This window comes from Biomphalaria glabrata, chromosome 3 (assembly GCF_947242115.1).
Source record: "Biomphalaria glabrata chromosome 3, xgBioGlab47.1, whole genome shotgun sequence".
Lineage (NCBI taxonomy): Eukaryota > Metazoa > Mollusca > Gastropoda > Planorbidae > Biomphalaria > Biomphalaria glabrata.
The window spans coordinates 23,834,649-23,853,362 of NC_074713.1; the positions used below are offsets into that span (position 1 = coordinate 23,834,649).

The following is an 18,714-nucleotide window of genomic DNA, read 5'->3' on the forward strand; positions in this document are numbered from 1 at the left end:
GATAATGAATAATTGTAAAAAAGTTTGAACTTGATCCGAGAATGGAAAGTGGGAGAAATAACGTGTTTAAAAATCCTGCCAGACAAACAAACAGACAGACAGATTGACTAAATAGGCTTAGTAAAAACCTGACAACTTTACTGTAGTTTAAAAGTGCTAAAAGAGAGACACGCCTCCGCGTCCTTCATCTTGTAAAATAATCAATAACAAGTGGTTGTATATAAGACTGATTTTATTTCTAGTGTTTTCTTACATTCCTGGACGCAGGTCACCTTGGCTATGTCACGTGTGTACCTAACGCAAGAGAAGTTCTCCCCATCAACGGCCTTGGTGTGGTTCTCCCAGCCGGACAGACAGGCGGACACGTTAAAATGACTGGCTGTGCTGGAGTTGAAGCACGACTTAACAGAGTCGCAGAAATCTTGTCTTGATGAGTTCGAATCTGTGAAATATAAGACCTATGTTAAAGATTATTGTCAAGCAAAATAAAAAAAAAAACAAATTTTTAATTAAAAACTATATTAAGCAAAGTGAGAGGCACGTCCAATTTATGTCGCATCTCTCAATATTGCAAGGCTTATCCCCTTTTCTACATAACACAAAATTAATGATTAAACCTAAGTGATTAATTAATTGGATAATTTTTATAATGATTCGTGTGTTGTCATCGACAATGAATTGCAAAGTCTCAACTAGAGAATTGGAAAGTTGGAGAAATAACGTGTCAAAGAATCCACCCAGACAGACAGACAGACAGGGTGAGCTGATGTAAACATCATGTAAGGCCTCATTAATTATCTCAGACTTTTGAATAAAGAACAAGCCAAAAAGCTAAAGACTTACTAAGAAGGTTTCGACAGCATGTAACCTCTGCCGTGCTGCCTTGTATAGTGTCACAGTTGAAGAAGTCTTTGGTTCTTTCGAACGTCTGTTCACATAGAGAGACATCTGCTACTTTAAGACCCTGGCACTGTCTCAACTTAAAAAATAAAGATAAACAATTAACACGAAAAAGCAGTTACTTCTTTTTATATGAGGCGAAGACTTTTTGAAAGAGTGATTTCTTTGCTCTTACTAACTAATGAATGATAGATACAATGGAAACATTTTTACCCCGCCCCCTTTATTTTCTCTCCTCCCCCTCATACCGGCTAAAAAAACGGTTACTAGAAAATTCGATTGTGAGCATTAAAAGACAGTAGTCTAGACTCGAAGACCAAAGATGCACAATCCTTGTTCCATATGCTAGGACAAATGTGTACAAATACTCCTTCTTCCCTAGTGCTATTAGAGCATGAAACAGTTTGCCTGAGATAGCCAGGAAAACAAATAACTAGCCAGAGTATAAGTCATTGGTTAACATGCATGACTAGGTTGATGTATGGACACGAATAGAACGAAGAACAAAGGTAGAGTCACGATTCTTATTACACACTCTAGATCCAATTCGTACAAGTGCTCCTAGAGAACGGAATGGATTGCCTGAATCATCCAGGAAAGCCAACGACTTAGCAGAGTTTAAGTCATTGATTAAAATGTATAACTAGATTGACACATTAAATCTCTAAGACGTAATTATCTCTTTTTTTGTTGTTGTTGAAGTAACGTCTGTAAACTATAAGATATAGTCTGTATTTAATAAGACAATAATACTTGATTTAATTAGAGCTATTGTAATGATATTGTGTATTAATACATTGTACAAGCATGCTTATTAAATACATATTCATTTTGTCATAAATTAATTCAAGCAAACCCGCCAGTGATTTCTACATTTGACAGTGCGAAAAATGTATTTTAAAGTTTCCTAATAATTTAACTTTTTCCTGAATACATCCGGGAATTCCCACTGATGAGTGTTCGAAATAAAAAGGCGTAAGCCAGATTTTATTCAAGGTGATTGAAACCATCTCTATATTACATAATACTTGCTATTATAACTTCAACTAATCACTAGAAGCATAATACCACTGCTCCGTTAGGTACAAAAGTCACTAAAATAATTACATAAAACAATAATAACATAACAAATACACATAAAAATGCAAAAACAACATAATTTTATTTTAACAACATATTTATAACGTAGTGTCCCCGTAAAATAATAAAAACTTATGGAAGAACGCAACGGAAAGGTAAAATAACATAATCATTACATAATATAAAGATAACACAACCATAACATAATATAAAGATAACACAACCATAACATAATATAAAGATAACACAACCAAAACATAAAAAACCACATAACACAACCATAACATAAAAAACCACATAACACAACCATAACATAAAAAACCACATAACATGTCCATGACATATAGGCTCTCTCTGAAATCTTAACAACACAACCATAACATAACATCCCTTTTATATAGAAAAGGAAGAATTAATAGTACTAAATAAATGCCAATAAAATATAATCAAACTAATAATATTCTATTTTAAGAGAATGTTTACAAACTTAGTAATCTAACCTCTTTGCAGAACTCTCTTTTTTGGGTGGTGGAGTAGAAAGTGCCTTCGGATGTATACATCTTTGAGTTCTTCTTGACACCCTCACAGCACTGTCTCGGTGTCTTCTTGTCACAACACACTTTCATAATGGTGCGGTCATAGTTGAAGTCCAGTTCCTTCCCGCTGGCGATGTTTGTAATGGCGTTCTTATTGACCTGGGTCAGACAACAGATAGTTTAGGGAGAGGCTAAATGATTTAGATTCTTCTGAAAATATTTTGTTTAGTTTGATTTTAGATCTAAAGGTTTCTGTCACGTAACATAAAGCTTATCTCGTGTGGAGTTATTGATCTCCCATCGAGCGCCTCCCCAAGTGGCGGATAGGGGAATGCCCTCCAGATATGGTGGGTACCCGAAAAATAAAATACCCCGGGATGGACCAAAATCAAACCTGCTGCCTTGTAGGAAGTGGAGGGATCCACAAAGACTAGGGTGCCTTACCCAAAAATAAAGGCAGCTATCCAGAGAGCCGAAAGGGGCAGCTCCCCCCCCCCCAGATGATGCACAGGGTTAACAACTCTGTCATATAAAAAAATACTGTTACGAAAGTTTCTACACACAAGAAAACCCGGACAGATCTCAACGGAAAACGACCTAGGCCTGGAAAAGGACATGATTTTTGTTTTGCGACATGGAACGTGGCTAAGTCCTTATAGATCAGGTGCGCTAGCCCAACTTACTGAAGTGTTAAAGAAATATAGGATACCCCATGTAGCCCTACAGGAAAGACTCGGACATTCTCAGAACCAAGGAGTATACTATATTTTATAGTGGTGGAAGCACTAACAACTTAGGTACAGGTTTTGCTGTTCAAAAGGAAATGGTAGGTAATGTCATTGGATTTAAACCTGTAAGTGATAGACTCTGCTTAATACGTTTGAGAGGAAAATTCTTCAACATATCATTTATCAATGTTCATGCCCCTACTGAAGATGCAGATGATAACACAAAAGAAGCATTCTATGATGGACTGGAAGGAATTTATGATGAAGCACCAAAGCATGACATCAAAATAGTCCTAGGAGATTTCAATGCAAAAATTAGGAAAGAACCAGCATTCAGACCAACAATTGGCAAAGAAAGCTTACATGAAGAGACCAACAATAATGGCATAAGATTAGTGGATTTTGCATCAGGAAAAGGAATGTCTATCCGTAGCTCGAAATTCCAACATAAGAATATTCACAAGGTAACCTGGATCTCACCTGATGGCAACACCCAGAATCAAATAGATCATATACTCATAGAAAAGAGACATGGATCAGACATACTAGATGTAAGAAGTTTCAGAGGAGCTAATGCTAACTCAGACCATCTATTTGTAAAAGCTAAATTTCGACAAAGAATAAGTACCATACACAAATACCATAGAAAAAGAGTACAGCAATATAATAAGTCAACAGCTCACAAAGGATCCACTTGTGGCAGAAACTTATAGAATTGCACTCCAAACACAACTAACAACATTAGAAAAGGACAGCAAAAATAACATAAATGAACATTGGGAAATAATAAAGCATGCTATCAAAAGAACAGCAGAAGAGGTAGTTGGATTTAAACAAAAGAACGAGAGAATGGGGTGGTATGATGATGTATGCAGACAAACTATAGAAGAGAAAAACAATGCTCGGATGATAATGCTACAGAGAGAAACCAGAAACACTAGACAGAAATACAATGAAGCAAGAAGAAGGGCCACAAAAGTTGTGAGAAAGAAAAAACGGGAATGGGATTGACTTATAAGATCCTGTCTAGGCTTATAACTAAGAGGCTTTGAAATAGGGGACTACCAATGTGGTTTCAGACCCAATAAATCCACAACCGGTCACATCTTCACACTAAGATGTATACTAGAAAACTGCCATGAATAAGATATACCAATCCATCAACTCTTTATAGACTATAAAATGGCTTATGACAGAAGGAAATATCTATATGACATTCGACTGGATTTTGGAATACCTAACAAGCTGAGAAGACTTATTCATATGGCATAAAGCAACCCAGAAAGTAAAGTCACAATACAAGGGGAACACTCACGGGAATTTAAGATTAAACGAGGATTAAGACAAGGTGATTCACTTTCTTGCATGCTTTTCAATTTGACACTGGAGTGAGTTATAAGAAATATACACATAAACACATTACTAACTACTTCAGGAGAGAAAGTATGGGTCCACAACCAACAGGGACGATATACTGCCAACCTCTACATACCTTGCTTACGCCGATGACATTGTCTTATTGGGTAAAGAGACCTCTGACATTGCTAGAGCCTTCACACAACTAGAAAAAGCATCTCGACCAGCAGGTCTTGAGGTCAATGACAGTAATGAAAATGACAAGATCGGTTTGAGGGACTCATAATTTTCCCTTTAAAAAGCCTATTCAGTTGCAAGTAATGTGTGTATTTTTGCATACAAGTTAGGTACAAGTTGCTTCCTGTGACATGTCCAAGGGAGACTGGACAGGTTTTGGACAAGCGAATAGACCATACGATTTCCTCTTTCGCTAACTTTTTTAAAAATTGATTTATGTTGATTCTTGTGTTGTAAGGTAGAAGAAATAATTGTGCCAAATTTCAACTTGATCCGAGATTGGTGTCGGAGAAATAACGTGTACAAAATTTCTACCAGACAGACAGACAGACAGAGTTTAATTCTGTTATGTCATCTTAAAAGAATGGTGCCAAGTGTCCCTTAAGATAAGGTTTTATTGTGATAATTTTGATAATACTAATTTGGATAAGTATAATATCACTTAAAAATACTGACGCTTTATAAAGAATTGTGTGTTTTTAAATTAGCAAAGAGGCCAACCAAATCAAATAATAAGATAACCAAAAAATCTTTTTCACAAAAATATCCCAGCCAAAAAAAAAATATAACATCCAAGGCCAGAAACAAGCAAACTTTTTTTTGGAGCGAGCCAAATACTTTTTATGTCAATATTTTGGCGGGCCATAAAAAAATTAATATAGGGATTAATGAATTCAAATTGAAATAGAACGAAATATTAAGCTATGAATGTTTTAATAACATTTTTTTACAATCCGTTTAAATTGGGTTAGTAAATTGAGACTGTTATCAATCATCTTTTTATCTAACTCTCATCATTGGAGGGAGAAGCTGCTCAGAGCTATATGCCAACATTGTACATACATTTATAAGCCTTACTTTGACATCGAGGACTGGCTTCGCATTTCAAGCAGATTGACATTGTTAGTTATTAATCATTAATACAAAATATGTGATGGGTTAGAACTCTTTCCACGGACCGAATTTGGCCCCCGGACCGTAGTCTAGGCGCTAATAAGGTGCTAGGTTGAGAATTTAAATTTGAAGTTCTCAAGCCAGGCCAGGTTCAACGTTTCTTTGTCTACTTTCTGACTGGACTGTTCTCAAGCAGAACTTTAGATAAACAGCAGACACTCATTTTGTTTCGTTCAGTTTCTTTTAGCACTTCAAAGTGTTTACCACCCGCCTACGACCCGCCCTTTACATCTACCACACACAAACACATACACACTACTGTGGGGACTGGTAGGTATTGACCTTGAAAATACAACTGGGTTAACTTAACCAGGGTCTCAACATAACCAGGGTCTCAACATAGTGCACGCTACACAGGAGGCATGCGTGGATATTTACACAAAACAAGGCAAAACGAAATTCGATTCTCGTTTGAAATCTAAGATTTTTAGGACGGGTTAGGTCAAGATGACACCTAGTTCTCAAAGCTACAGATTAAAGCGTGTGTATTCTGGTCAGCTAACTAGAAAAACAGCCAGCATTTTTCATACTTGAAATTCAATAACTCTTTAAAATTGGAATGGAAAAGGAGGGGATGGGGTACTCAGACACTACCGTCTAGAACAGTCTGGCTCCAACTAGAGCCTGCCCGTGACGCGGCAGTACTGTCCGGACTTTCAAACCAACTACCCACAGTGCCTTGCCATCCCACGGGGGCTAACTGCCATCTCATCAACGATTTTTTTTTTAGCATCGCTGAGGCCCGAGCTTTGTGTGTCGGGAATTAGAATGACCACCGTTTTCTTGGATATCAGTTTTCAGGGATATCAGTCATCAAGGATATCAGTCTTAAGGAATATCAGTTTTCAGGAATATCAGTTTTCAGGAATATAAGAGAGGTATCCCTATAGATCTGGGTTATAATTACCCAGACCGATCAGAACCAGACCGGCTCTCTGGTCCATGCGGCCGAGCTGCATGCTCCATGGACGCCGAGCTAACAGGGATAACTCGAGAATTCGAGGCTGAGCCCAAATGACCCAGAATGAAACTAGCGCAACTACAGTTGTGCTGGTATCCGACTCTCGCTCCATTCTCCTAGCTGCTATGGGTGGCGGAGGGGGAGCATCGCCCGTAATAGAAGAGGCAGTCGGCGCCGCAGATAACATCCGCCAAGCCATTGGAGCTGTTGTTTTCATGCAGTGGGCGCTCTCACACTGCGGCGTGAAGGGCAATGAAACGACAGACACCCTTGCACGAGAGGGAGCTCTGACAGCCACTCGAAGCACCAAGCACGTTTTTACAAGCCACGACTCATTTATGAGAAGTGGTTCAAGTCCTGGGAGGAATCCGACAGAGCACGTAGTGTCTGGTAGTATATGCGTCACCCAGATCGGCGGTTAAGGAGGTAAGAACAAGCAATCATTGCACTGTGTAGGATGTCACATTGTCCTGTAGGGGCATACATTGTTCTGTAGGGGAGTACTTTGCCCGGTTCCGTCCTAATACGACTCCCAATGCTGTCACTGTCGAGAGAGGGTCGAAACAGTGTCGCATATCTTGTAAGAGTGTCCGCAGCTCCGAGAGCTAAGGGGGGACGTGTCTGAGCTGTCACTGTCGAGAGAGGGTCGAAACAGTGTCGCATATCTTGTAAGAGTGTCCGCAGCTCCGAGAGCTAAGGGGAGACGTGTCTGAGCTGTCACTCGACATGTATGGTAGCTACGAGGCATTACGCCGAACGGACAAGTTTTTTGCCAGAGCACTACGGGAGGATTGAGTCCTTCATGCTCTGTTTTTTCAATAGGAGTTCATCTCAGGAATACCAGTTTTCAGGGATATCAGTTTTCAAGGTTATCATTTTTTAGGAAAATGAGTGTTTAGGAATATAATTTTTGAGGGATATCAGTTTCTAAGGATATCGGTCTTTGTGCATATCAATTTTTAGGGATATCAGTTTTTGTTTGTTTTGTTGTATATTTGAACTGATTTTTTAAACCTCAGCGCTGACCACCACTCGACTTCCTCGTCATTAGACAAATGTGTAAAACACAATCCAATGATTTGTGTTACCTGAATGATACGTTCTGTAAATGGCTCAGTGATGACCTTCAGAATATCTTTGTCTGCCCCTTGGTCGGATACCAAAGGAAGAGAGTCAACAATGGCCTCAGTTAGATAATACAGATAACCTGGTGGGAACAACAACAATAACATTACGTCAGAGTTTAGTCTTCAAGTCGGGAATTATATTGTTAAAGTAAAAATATTTTTTAAAAAGCATAGCTCTTAATATAAGGAGCTGTCAGACCTTTTAAACCTATTACCCACATGCCTGATCCTTTAAAAAGCTGATCTAATGAGAACAACTTCATATTTACAACTATATCACTCTATGACTTAAAAGTTATTTTTCTTTTTCGATGGGGTTGGATATTTGGCTGATGACAAATAATAGGCTAATTGGCTAATCTTTTAATAGATTCATGTTTTGTTAGGGGTAATCAAAAATTGTTTAAAATTTCGACTTGAGACGAGAAAGGGTGTGGGAGAGTACAATTATCTAAGGGGACTAACCCCAAATATTTAGCAAATTTTCTGAATACTTAAGGATTAAATTCCTTTGAATGTATGGAGATATACTAATTACAAATAGTTCGTTGACTAATCACTTTAAAACTACTATATCAAGTAGTAAAGACAAGAGCGGTTGAACGCCACTGATGGATACTATGCAAACAACACATTGAAAGCTGGAAATTATCACACTTAAGTCAATGTCCATTTTCGGGACGTCTGAACCAATCAAAGGGATATGAACAGTGAAGCCCCATTTGGGCTGCAAGAATCCAATGATAACTAGAGTTACCTTTTTTGATGACATTAGTCAAAGTATTAGAGAGAAGGAGGGAGAAATAAAACAAGTACAAAAGCAAGGCCTAAGTGCATTACTTATACTACTGCGGCATCTTGCTTATATTGGAGAACAACCGCGCGCTGAGTGACATACAAGTCAAATATGTAAAGATTTGATAACGAGAGCTGATGTCATGCAGACTAGATGTGTTATTTTTACATTGATTTAATATAGGATTTGAGCGACAACAATAAAGCATTATGTCATAGCCTTTCTAGCAGCGCGGACATGCTACCAGTGAGGTCTATGGCAGAGTTGCTGACCGCTGAGTAATACAGTTTCATTTTACGAGCCATACCAGAATTCGTAAAAATAATACAATTAATACAGATGTCAACGAGAAGATGTCATTATTCTATGGGACGAAAACATTTCTTCTTCTTCATCGTTCTCATTGTTATGTTGGAGTGTTCATATGACTAGACCAATACATGAGATGAACTGCGCAGTGGTTTTCAAATCAGGGAGCTCTCCATATAGTTTTCTTTCTATTGGGGTGATTTGGGGCCAATGTCTTATACGGGCCTCTTGGTAGAGAGAGCAGTTTTGGAGGACGAGCAGTTTTGGAGGACGAAAACATAATCTTATGGAACTCATTGCCATACCCGAGATACGTTTTATTAATTAGCGTCAAGTACGAAAACCTTCCTAAATTATTAATGTCACAGTCATGATACAGCATGTTTGACATGTTTCGGATGTTCCTTCAGATAATCGACTTCTAAGTCCAAACCTTCCTCAGAACGACGGGGGATGGCAGCGGGCAGGGTTTGAACCCAGCACCATCGAGACGGCCGAACGACAGACCTACATGCTCGCATACCACACGACCAGGCAACCATCAATGGTTTGTCAGTAGTAATGTCATTAGATTACTGAAATATCATTCGCAAATTGATACGTTCTGTGTGCAGGAATTTAAAGCGCAGACCCTGTGCGGCAGATCAATTTAGTCTTCTTTCCCCACCACCTACCCCCACATCCTTCTTTTAATTTCTATAAAAAAAAACGAAACCAAAATTTCAAATCTATTATTAAAACCCACAATGTTCAGTGATTTACACGTTATGAAGTATGAGAATGAAGCCTCAGTGTCCAAACCTCAGCTAGCGGCTGTAATCAACCACGAGAAAAGGGTCGCAGCCCGTGGCCCTTAGACAGCTGGCACCACCCAATGCTACACCCTGGCAGAACCTATGACAGCTTGCACCACCCAATGCTACACCCTGGCAAAACCTATGACAGCTTGCACCACCCAATGCTACAAACTGGCAGAACCTATGACAGCTTGCACCACCCAATGCTACACCCTGGCAAAACCTATGACAGCTTGCACTACCCAAAGCTACACCCTGGCAGAACCTATGACAGCTTGCACCACCCAATGCTACACCCTGGCAGAACCTATGACAGCGCTGATCCCAAACTGTATCGGCATCTGTCGTTCCTTTGGATACATCAGCTGCGTAAAGAGGGGATGTGGGCTGCTGTGTGGTTAATATCTTTTGGACCGTAGCTAATGCCCAGGCTTGAGATGAAATAAAGTCTCTTTCCTTCTGAAGGAGGTCATAGATAAGTGGCAATACGTATTTAAGTACAGATACAGAGAGTAGGTAAAAGCTATTGAAGGTAAAAGATTTTTGGGAAGTTGAATGATTTCTGATTTACAAATTCTACGCTGAAATTTAGATGCTGCTAAAAATACATTTAAATCCCAAATGATATTGCTTGCACAAGAAGATAATAACAAGGCTTGTCTTCAAGTCCGAATATTAATGAGGAATGCAGTATTTATACAGCCCCAGCTGTGACCTACATATTTTGCAGCATTCAGGGCAAGCATATCCATTTGTCATAAAACTGTTTTTAAAGTCAGATAAAAAGATATCGCCTAATGGAAAGTAGATTTGTAAAGAGACTTGAGTCTAAATGGGAAAGAGACTTGAGTCTAAATGGGAAAGAGACTTGAGTCTAAATGGAAAAGAGACTTGAGTCAAAATGGAAAAGAGACTTGAGTCTAAATGGAAAAGAGACTTGAGTCAAAATGGAAAAGAGACTTGAGTCAAAATGGAAAAGAGACTTGAGTCAAAATGGAAAAGAGACTTGAGTCAAAATGGAAAAGAGACTTGAGTCAAAATGGGAAAGAGACTTGAGTCTAAATGGGAAAGAGACTTGAGTCAAAATGGAAAAGAGACTTGAGTCAAAATGGGAAAGAGACTTGAGTCTAAATGGGAAAGAGACTTGAGTCAAAATGGGAAAGAGACTTGAGTCTAAATGGGAAAGAGACTTGAGTCAAAATGGGAAAGAGACTTGAGTCTGAGAAAGAGACTGAAGCCTATATGGGACCTGAGTGTTGTCTAAGTGCAGTCCAGTCCACACACTACTCCACACGTTGATCACTGAACCAGTTCAAACAATAATAAAATGTTTATCTGGCTTCTACGTCGTACACTCTAAACTGTTTCGTCTGTCAGTATCAATGGGATCATGTGACAGCTATTTATAGTTCGCTGAACACTGGTCCAGTTTGAGATATAACAGACTTTGTTGAATGTCTGTCAACTTTGAACCTATTTCAAGAAAACTGTTATAACGTGATTTTCCCTATAAACAAAACAATGTCAAGGCTGCTCAATTGAACTTGAAAGTCGAACACTAAACAACGATTGAGCAACAAACGGAAGAGATTTAAAAAACAACGATTGAGAAACAAACGGAAGAGATTTTAAAAAAAAAAACAACAATTGACTCTGGAGATATAAATAAAAAAAAAATATATTTAAAAAAATAGATTGTATTAAGAGTAGTTGTCTCAATTAGTTTGGATCAGTTGTGTAATTAAATTTGTAATAGATGTAGAGTAACAACAATACACCTGTGCGATTAGAAATGTTTATCAATTGTTTTAGCACAATTTTATGCTATTAGCTTTCTCAATTACGCTATGATCCTATCACTTGTCTGGACTTGTTGGAAAGAAGTAGAGGAAGAAAGAATGGGGTATCTGGGTGATCGCTTTTTAAATGCATTTATAAAATAAATTTAAAAAAAAGGTGAACGACCTGAGTTCGAACTCATGGACTAAAGCCTTCTCAAGCCAATAGACCACTGCGCCAGCGAATCGCTTATTAAAATATAATGTTTTATAGTTACATATTGTTAACTTTTTACCAGATAGACAGACAGAGTTGATATAATCTTTGTAATAAAAATTGTCTTATAACTTTAAAACAATACAAGAAAAACATAAACAAATACTTGCAAAAAAATTTTATTGTCTCAAGTACTATGGATTTGTCACGTAATTAAGTGTGTATAGAATTAGACCAATAACGATACGTCCGTGCTATTAGACCAGGGGTTCTCAACCTGTGGATCGCGACCCCCTTGGGGGTCGATTGACGATTTGCCAGGGGTCGCCTAAGACCATCGAAAAAATGGATTGTTTTGTCTATTCTTCTTTTGCTTTATGTGTGTGTGTGGGTGGGGGTGGGGGGTCGAGGCAGAGTGGGGGATTGTAAAAAGGGGTCACCGAGCATAAAAGGTTGAGAACCGCTGTATTAGACATATAAGCTTTGTATAAAAAAAAAAAAAGTTTATCAACAATTCCATTATTTGTTTTTATACCGGAAACACCGAAAAGCTAGCTATTAATAGTTTTTGTTACTAAGTGTAATACAATGCACTACATAGGGCCGGATCTTCTACAGTTGGAGACTGTTAACCCACTCAGGGCCTCACCTTTATGATTTCGTTTCGTTTTCTAACCCTACAATGGAGTATTATTTGGTGTGTTCAATATGTTATCAATAAAACCAACAAGATTGCTGGATCGATGAATACAAATTGTAACGATTTAGACGAGCATTTAATAGACAAGGTAACTCAACTAAGGTTTATATTTAAATAGACAAAAATGCTGATTTGATTCTCCTTGTTTGCTTTGATGTGTAAGCTCTTTACATTATAAAGAACTTTGAGGTGTAAACAGTTTGGTACGCAGCCTGACAGAACCAACAGAAGCTAGGTGGACTGAGAGGCTTCCAGGATTCTTCATATGATGTCAAGTTTAGGGCATCCAGACAAATCTTTGTGAACAAACAAATAAGAGTAAGGAAAACAAAAATATTGCGATGGTCAATTTGTAATCAAGAACCAGTTACAATTAATCAAACTGACCTGTGGCGATCTCCACTGGAAGTAAGACCAAAACAGTTAGCCAGTTGAACATGTCGTGGACGGTAGCGCCAGCGAACGCTCTGCGAAACTCTGCCTTGTCCGTTATCTGACCGATGGCTACTATGGTGTTGGTCACTGAGGTGCCCACGTTGGCCCCCATGACGATGGGGATGGCCGTCCGGATTTTCATGACTGAAAAGTGGGAAGATGAAATAAAAAAAAAACAAATAGTAAAATGGTGAGTACAAAAGGTTAGGACTTGACTATTGTGTGACCAGAGATATCAGACATAAACTTGGCACCTAGCACGAGCAATAATTTCTTTCCCCCGTAACACACGATTGTAATGGGTTTGTGTTCGTTGGCTGAAGAAATTCTAATGTAACCATGAGTAGTAAAAAGCTAATATTTGCGGTTACAGCAGGTGTGAAAGTTGAGGTCGGAGACCGAGATATATAAAGATATGTGTTTATGGAACATTTGAATTGAGTTGTGTTTTTATTTTTTTCACTTTTCAACGTATTAATAGGACAACTTCTGTTTCTGTATACTTCATAGGACAACTTCTGTTTCTGTATACTTCATAGGACAACTTCTGTTTCTGTATACTTCAAAGGACAATTTCTGTTTCTGTATACTTCATAGGACAATTTCTGTTTCTGTATACTTCATAGGACAGTTTCTGTTTCTGTATACTTCATAGGACAATTTCTGTTTCTGTATACTTCTGCATTTAAATTGAAAGCTGTGTATACTATCAATAAACAATATATAGAATAATAATATCAATAAATATTAAGCTCATTTTGTCTACAAGGAAGTTTGTTCCAGTTTTGTTTAAGTTTAGTATTGATACGATGATTGAGCTGCAAGGGTTCAGCTGTACTAACTGTCTGGTGCTGTAGTGTACTAGCTGTCTGGTGCTGTTGTGTACTAGCTGCCTGGTGCTGTAGTGTACTAGCTGCCTGGTGCTGTAGTGTACTAGCTGTCTGGTGCTGTAGTGTACTAGCTGTCTGGTGCTGTAGTGTACTAGCTGTCTGGTGCAGTAGTGTACTAGCTGTCTGGTGCTGTAGTGTACTAGCTGTCTGGTGCTGTAGTGCACTAGCTGTCTGGTGCTGTAGTGCACTAGCTGTCTGGTGCTGTAGTGTACTAGCTGTCTGGTGCTATAGTGTACTAGCTGTCTGGTGCTGTAGTGTACTAGCTGTCTGGTGCTGTAGTGTACTAGCTGTCTGGTGCTTTAGTGTACTAGCTGTCTGGTGCAGTAGTGTACTAGCTGTCTGGTGCTGTAGCGTACTAGCTGTCTGGTGCTGTAGTGTACTAGCTGTCTGGTGCTATAGTGTACTAGCTGTCTGGTGCTGTAGTGTACTAGCTGTCTGGTGCTGTTGTGTACTAGCTGCCTGGTGCTGTAGTGTACTAGCTGTCTGGTGCTGTAGTGTACTAGCTGTCTGGTGCTATAGTGTACTAGCTGTCTGGTGCTGTAGTGTACTAGCTGTCTGGTGCTGTAGTGTACTAGCTGTCTGGTGCTATAGTGTATTAGCTGTCTGGTGCTGTAGTGTACTAGCTGTCTGGTGCTGTAGTGTACTAGCTGTCTGGTGCTGTAGTGTACTAGCTATCTGGTACTGTAGTGTACTAGCTGTCTGGTGCAGTAGTGTACTAGCTGTCTGGTGCAGTAGTGTACTAGCTGTCTGGTGCTGTAGTGTACTAGCTGTCTGGTGCTGTAGTGTACTAGCTGTCTGGTGCTGTAGTGTACTAGCTGTCTGGTGCTGTAGTGTACTAGCTGTCTGGTGCTGTAGTGTACTAGCTGTCTGGTGCTGTAGTGTACTAGCTGTCTGGTAGTGTACTAGCTGTCTGGTAGTGTACTAGCTGTATGGTGCTGTAGTGTACTAGCTGTCTGGTAGTGTACTAGCTGTCTGGTTCTGTAGTGTAATAGCTGTCTGGTAGTGTACTAGCTGTCTGGTGCTGTAGTGTACTAGCTGTCTGGTAGTGTACTATCTGTCTGGTGCTGTAGTGTACTAGCTGTCTGGTAGTGTACTATCTGTCTGGTGCTGTAGTGTACTAGCTGTCTGGTAGTGTACTATCTGTCTGGTGCTGTAGTGTACTAGCTGTCTGGTGCTGTAGTGTATCACTTACAAAGACAGCATGACAAACAACGAGATTAGAAACAGGATTAATGCTACAGCATGCTCAGTACACTATGGGGTCTAATCTTGTTTGGTGTGTGTGTGTGGGGGGGGTATCTGTGAACTTTCTGTGCTGTCTTTAGGCTCTCAGCAAACACAGCTCCATTTTAGTCTGGATTCAAACTCTAGCCCTTTTGATAGAGAGTCTAGAAGTGTATGCCACTCAGACACACATCTTACATTTTACAATTATTTAGAGTAATACTGAAATTTCTTTTTAAATTTTGATTAATTTTAAATTTAGCATGCAACACAATTTGTCGCCAACTCCCCAAATCCACGACATCTCCTTAACAATCAGCCTACGTGATATATCAGACACCTCTTTAAATATGATCAGATATTTTCCCGGAATTGTTTTATCAATACGTCTGTCCAGCGCAAGACTTACTTCCAGACCCAACCATGCTGACCACTATACTGGTGGACGTAGAAGAGCTTTGAACCAGGACGGTGACCAGGACACCGATCATAAGTCCAGTTATCGGGTTGGTCAGAATGTCACTCTGCTGAAATACTCTCCCAGCGGCTTCACCTGTGGAAAAATGAACACGCTGCTCTAATGCCAAGATTAGAAGACCTATGGTGTTAAGATACAAAGCAAGAATACAAGTATGATATTGTAATGAGACCATTAGGAATTTGTTATTTGTTTCATTAAAGGGAAAGTTTTGACTTAAGAGACAGTGACGCGACTAGTAAAAGCAAGACGAGGATTTGAGGCAGAATAACGAAATGTAAACAGACTACTTCCGAAGACTATAGAAAGAGGCAGTTTTTTTTATGGACGTAGAGATTCAGCTTGATGACATTCGATGGCTCCTTTTGTTATTAGTAAACTTCTTGTTCGACATTCACTATCAGCCTCGACTGACTTATATTGTTGGCTTTTCGCCTGCGTTACTTGATTTCGTTATTTGAGTGCTACCTCCGCCCGTTTGGTTTAGCTGCATAAGATACAGCGAGGCGGTGCTTGTCAATTATAATTAGGTATTGCCTTGAAGCCCGAAGATTAAAGAAAATTGCATTTATTCACGTGACTACGACAACCCAGCTTCGACTAACATATTTCTTGACTGTAAGCCATTGTTCATCGAGGAGTCTATTTACAGAGCCATTGCCTATCGAGGAGTCTATTTACAGAGCCATTGCCTATCGAGGGGTCTATTTACAGAGCCATTGCCTATCGAGGAGTCTATTTACAGAGTCATTCCCTATCGAGGAGTCTATTTACAGAGCCATTGCCTATCGAGGAGTCTATTTACAGAGTCATTGCCAATCGAGGAGTCTATTTACAGAAAAAAATAATAATGTGAAAAGAGAATCGGCCATAGTGTACACAAATGTACACATTATTTGCCAGAATTCGGTGTACAGGAGTCTTTGATTGTATACAGTGCTATACACTAGTACACTCACACACACACAAATAAGAATATAATACATTTAGATCAGAGTAAAGCGCAATAACTCATGACGCATGCCCATATCACATATACTGTGAAACATATCCAGTACTTCATCTTGTATCCCTTATTATGTATCCCAATGAATCGTGACCTTTGCCCTATACCCACATGCATTACGCCTCGTGTCATTCCCCAGCATGCTCTACACAAAGTGTCATTCCCCAACATGCTCTACACAAAGTGTCATTCCCCAACATGCTCTACACAAAGTGTCATTCCCCAGCATGCTCTACACAAAGTGTCATTCCCCAACATGCTCTACACAAAGTGTCATTCCCCAACATGCTCTACACAAAGTGTCATTCCCCAGCATGCTCTACACAAAGTGTCATTCCCCAGCATGCTCTACACAAAGTGTCATTCCCCAGCATGCTCTACACAAAGTGTCATTCCCCAGCATGCTCTACACAAAGTGTCATTCCCCAACATGCTCTACACAAAGTGTCATTCCCCAACATGCTCTACACAAAGTGTCATTCCCCAGCATGCTCTACACAAAGTGTCATTCCCTAGCATGCTCTACACAAAGTGTACACCTACATTGAAAAACCCAAGCAAATAAATTTTAAAAAGGTGATATGTATTTCAATTCTTTCTTAGGTGTTTGTTTGTTTCCGAACTACTTGCGTTACAAAAAAAAGCGGGCATAAAGATGTCGTCTGCTGTGCTCTTTTGGAATTTACATGTCTCAATTTTATAGTGTTATCATTGCAATGAATCAGATATAAGGATATTATTGACTTGGGATCTCGTATCACAGCCCACATCATTCATTATGATTAGACACATCCTCTATTGAGTTTCAACAACATAGAGTGCTATAGGAAGATTTTCATACGTGACGTAAAAGCTATAAATAGAAAGCGTTTTGGTATATCCGGTGTACAAACTAAAGAAAGTTGTGTTTTTTTTTTAATATTCAGAATGAACGTTCCTAACATCTTCGGTTTGTTTTACAAACTAGTTTCAACACAAAGGACGTAAAACTTTTTTAAAAACAAATGAGCAACTAACTAGCGATAATAAAGAAGATTTAGTACTGATATAAACTGACATGAGATAGTGTTAAAATTACAGCTCAATTCTTATTTAACTTAGTTGTTAAAAGTGAAACGTCCTTGACACTACATAGGTCAAGGTAAAAATCTCCACTAAGAGTGACAGCTCTACTGACTGAGCTGTAGCGTGGTTTGATTTCGTAAGTCTCTTTCTTTAGGAATCACTATGTGAGTTTTTATGTCACGTGATGTACTGTTGAGCACTTTCTAAATCTTAGCTTATTCTGTTTAATTATCATTATTTTTGTTCATCTAGCCAGCTGGTTGCCGCTAAGCTGGAAGCTCTTTAGAATTCTGTGCCAAGTAAAAGTACTGCACTGTTCTCAGCACCCCGCTCTGCTTGTGGTCACAGGGTCTGTCAGACTCTGAGGGCAATTCAAATTGGGGCAATCCAAGAGGCTTTGATGGACAGTTTCGTAAGAGTGGGTAAAAAAAAAAGTAAAGTTTCTATTTCAGACCTATAGGTCAGATGATGTTGAGGCCATCTGTTTCTTTGGCCAGCGGTTAAGGGTGTCATGTGGCCCGCACAACGACCTACCGCCTTTACTTTCCCCAACTAAAGTCAAGTACCCATTAGAGTTGGGGGGACTCTGGGGTGAATTAAACGGGGGCATTCCGAGAGGCTTTGATTGACAGTTTCGTAAAAGTGGGTGCAGTGGGGGAAATGTATGGGGCTTATTCTGTTTAGATGAAAATATAACAATGTGTGTCTTGTTCAGAGAGGGGAGATAATTGTTTCTAGCAGAGGACGAAATTAATACTATCTAGTTGTTGATTTTTCTCAGTGTGGTCATTTCATCTAAATATGTCATAATGATGTTTTTTTTTAATATCTCAACCCTAACACTTGTTAGCATCAGTTAGAAAACAAAAAGGCTATGAATGTTTGATATATTGCCTTAAATGTACTCTAGTACTCACCTCCCAGTAGTCTGAAGGCGGAACTCAAAAAGTCCAGGGAACAGATGAACATGTACAGACAACCAAAAACTAAGAGTATCTTCACGCAGGAGCTGACAAATCGGAAGACTTTCTGTTTCCGGTTTAAAGCTAATACAAGTTTTTAAAAAATGAAAACAAGTCAATTGGAGGCATTACGAAACAGAATTATATTTTTATAACTATTTAATTGAATACTAATTCT

At 39.1% G+C, this 18,714-nt stretch overlaps 1 protein-coding gene across 1 annotated transcript in view; it reads right to left on the minus strand.

The window, feature by feature from the left end:
- The window catches only part of LOC106059101 (sodium-dependent phosphate transport protein 2B-like), a 53,595-nt gene that overhangs the window by 7,218 nt on the left and 27,663 nt on the right, over window positions 1-18,714 (minus strand). The window contains exons 4-10 of the mRNA XM_056024092.1: window positions 18,492-18,620; window positions 15,435-15,578; window positions 12,864-13,055; window positions 7,841-7,959; window positions 2,481-2,675; window positions 844-979; window positions 254-442 (exon numbers count right to left, since the gene is read on the minus strand). Coding sequence (XP_055880067.1) covers window positions 254-442; window positions 844-979; window positions 2,481-2,675; window positions 7,841-7,959; window positions 12,864-13,055; window positions 15,435-15,578; window positions 18,492-18,620 — 1,104 coding nt within the window. The remainder of the gene's footprint in view (window positions 1-253; window positions 443-843; window positions 980-2,480; window positions 2,676-7,840; window positions 7,960-12,863; window positions 13,056-15,434; window positions 15,579-18,491; window positions 18,621-18,714) is intronic.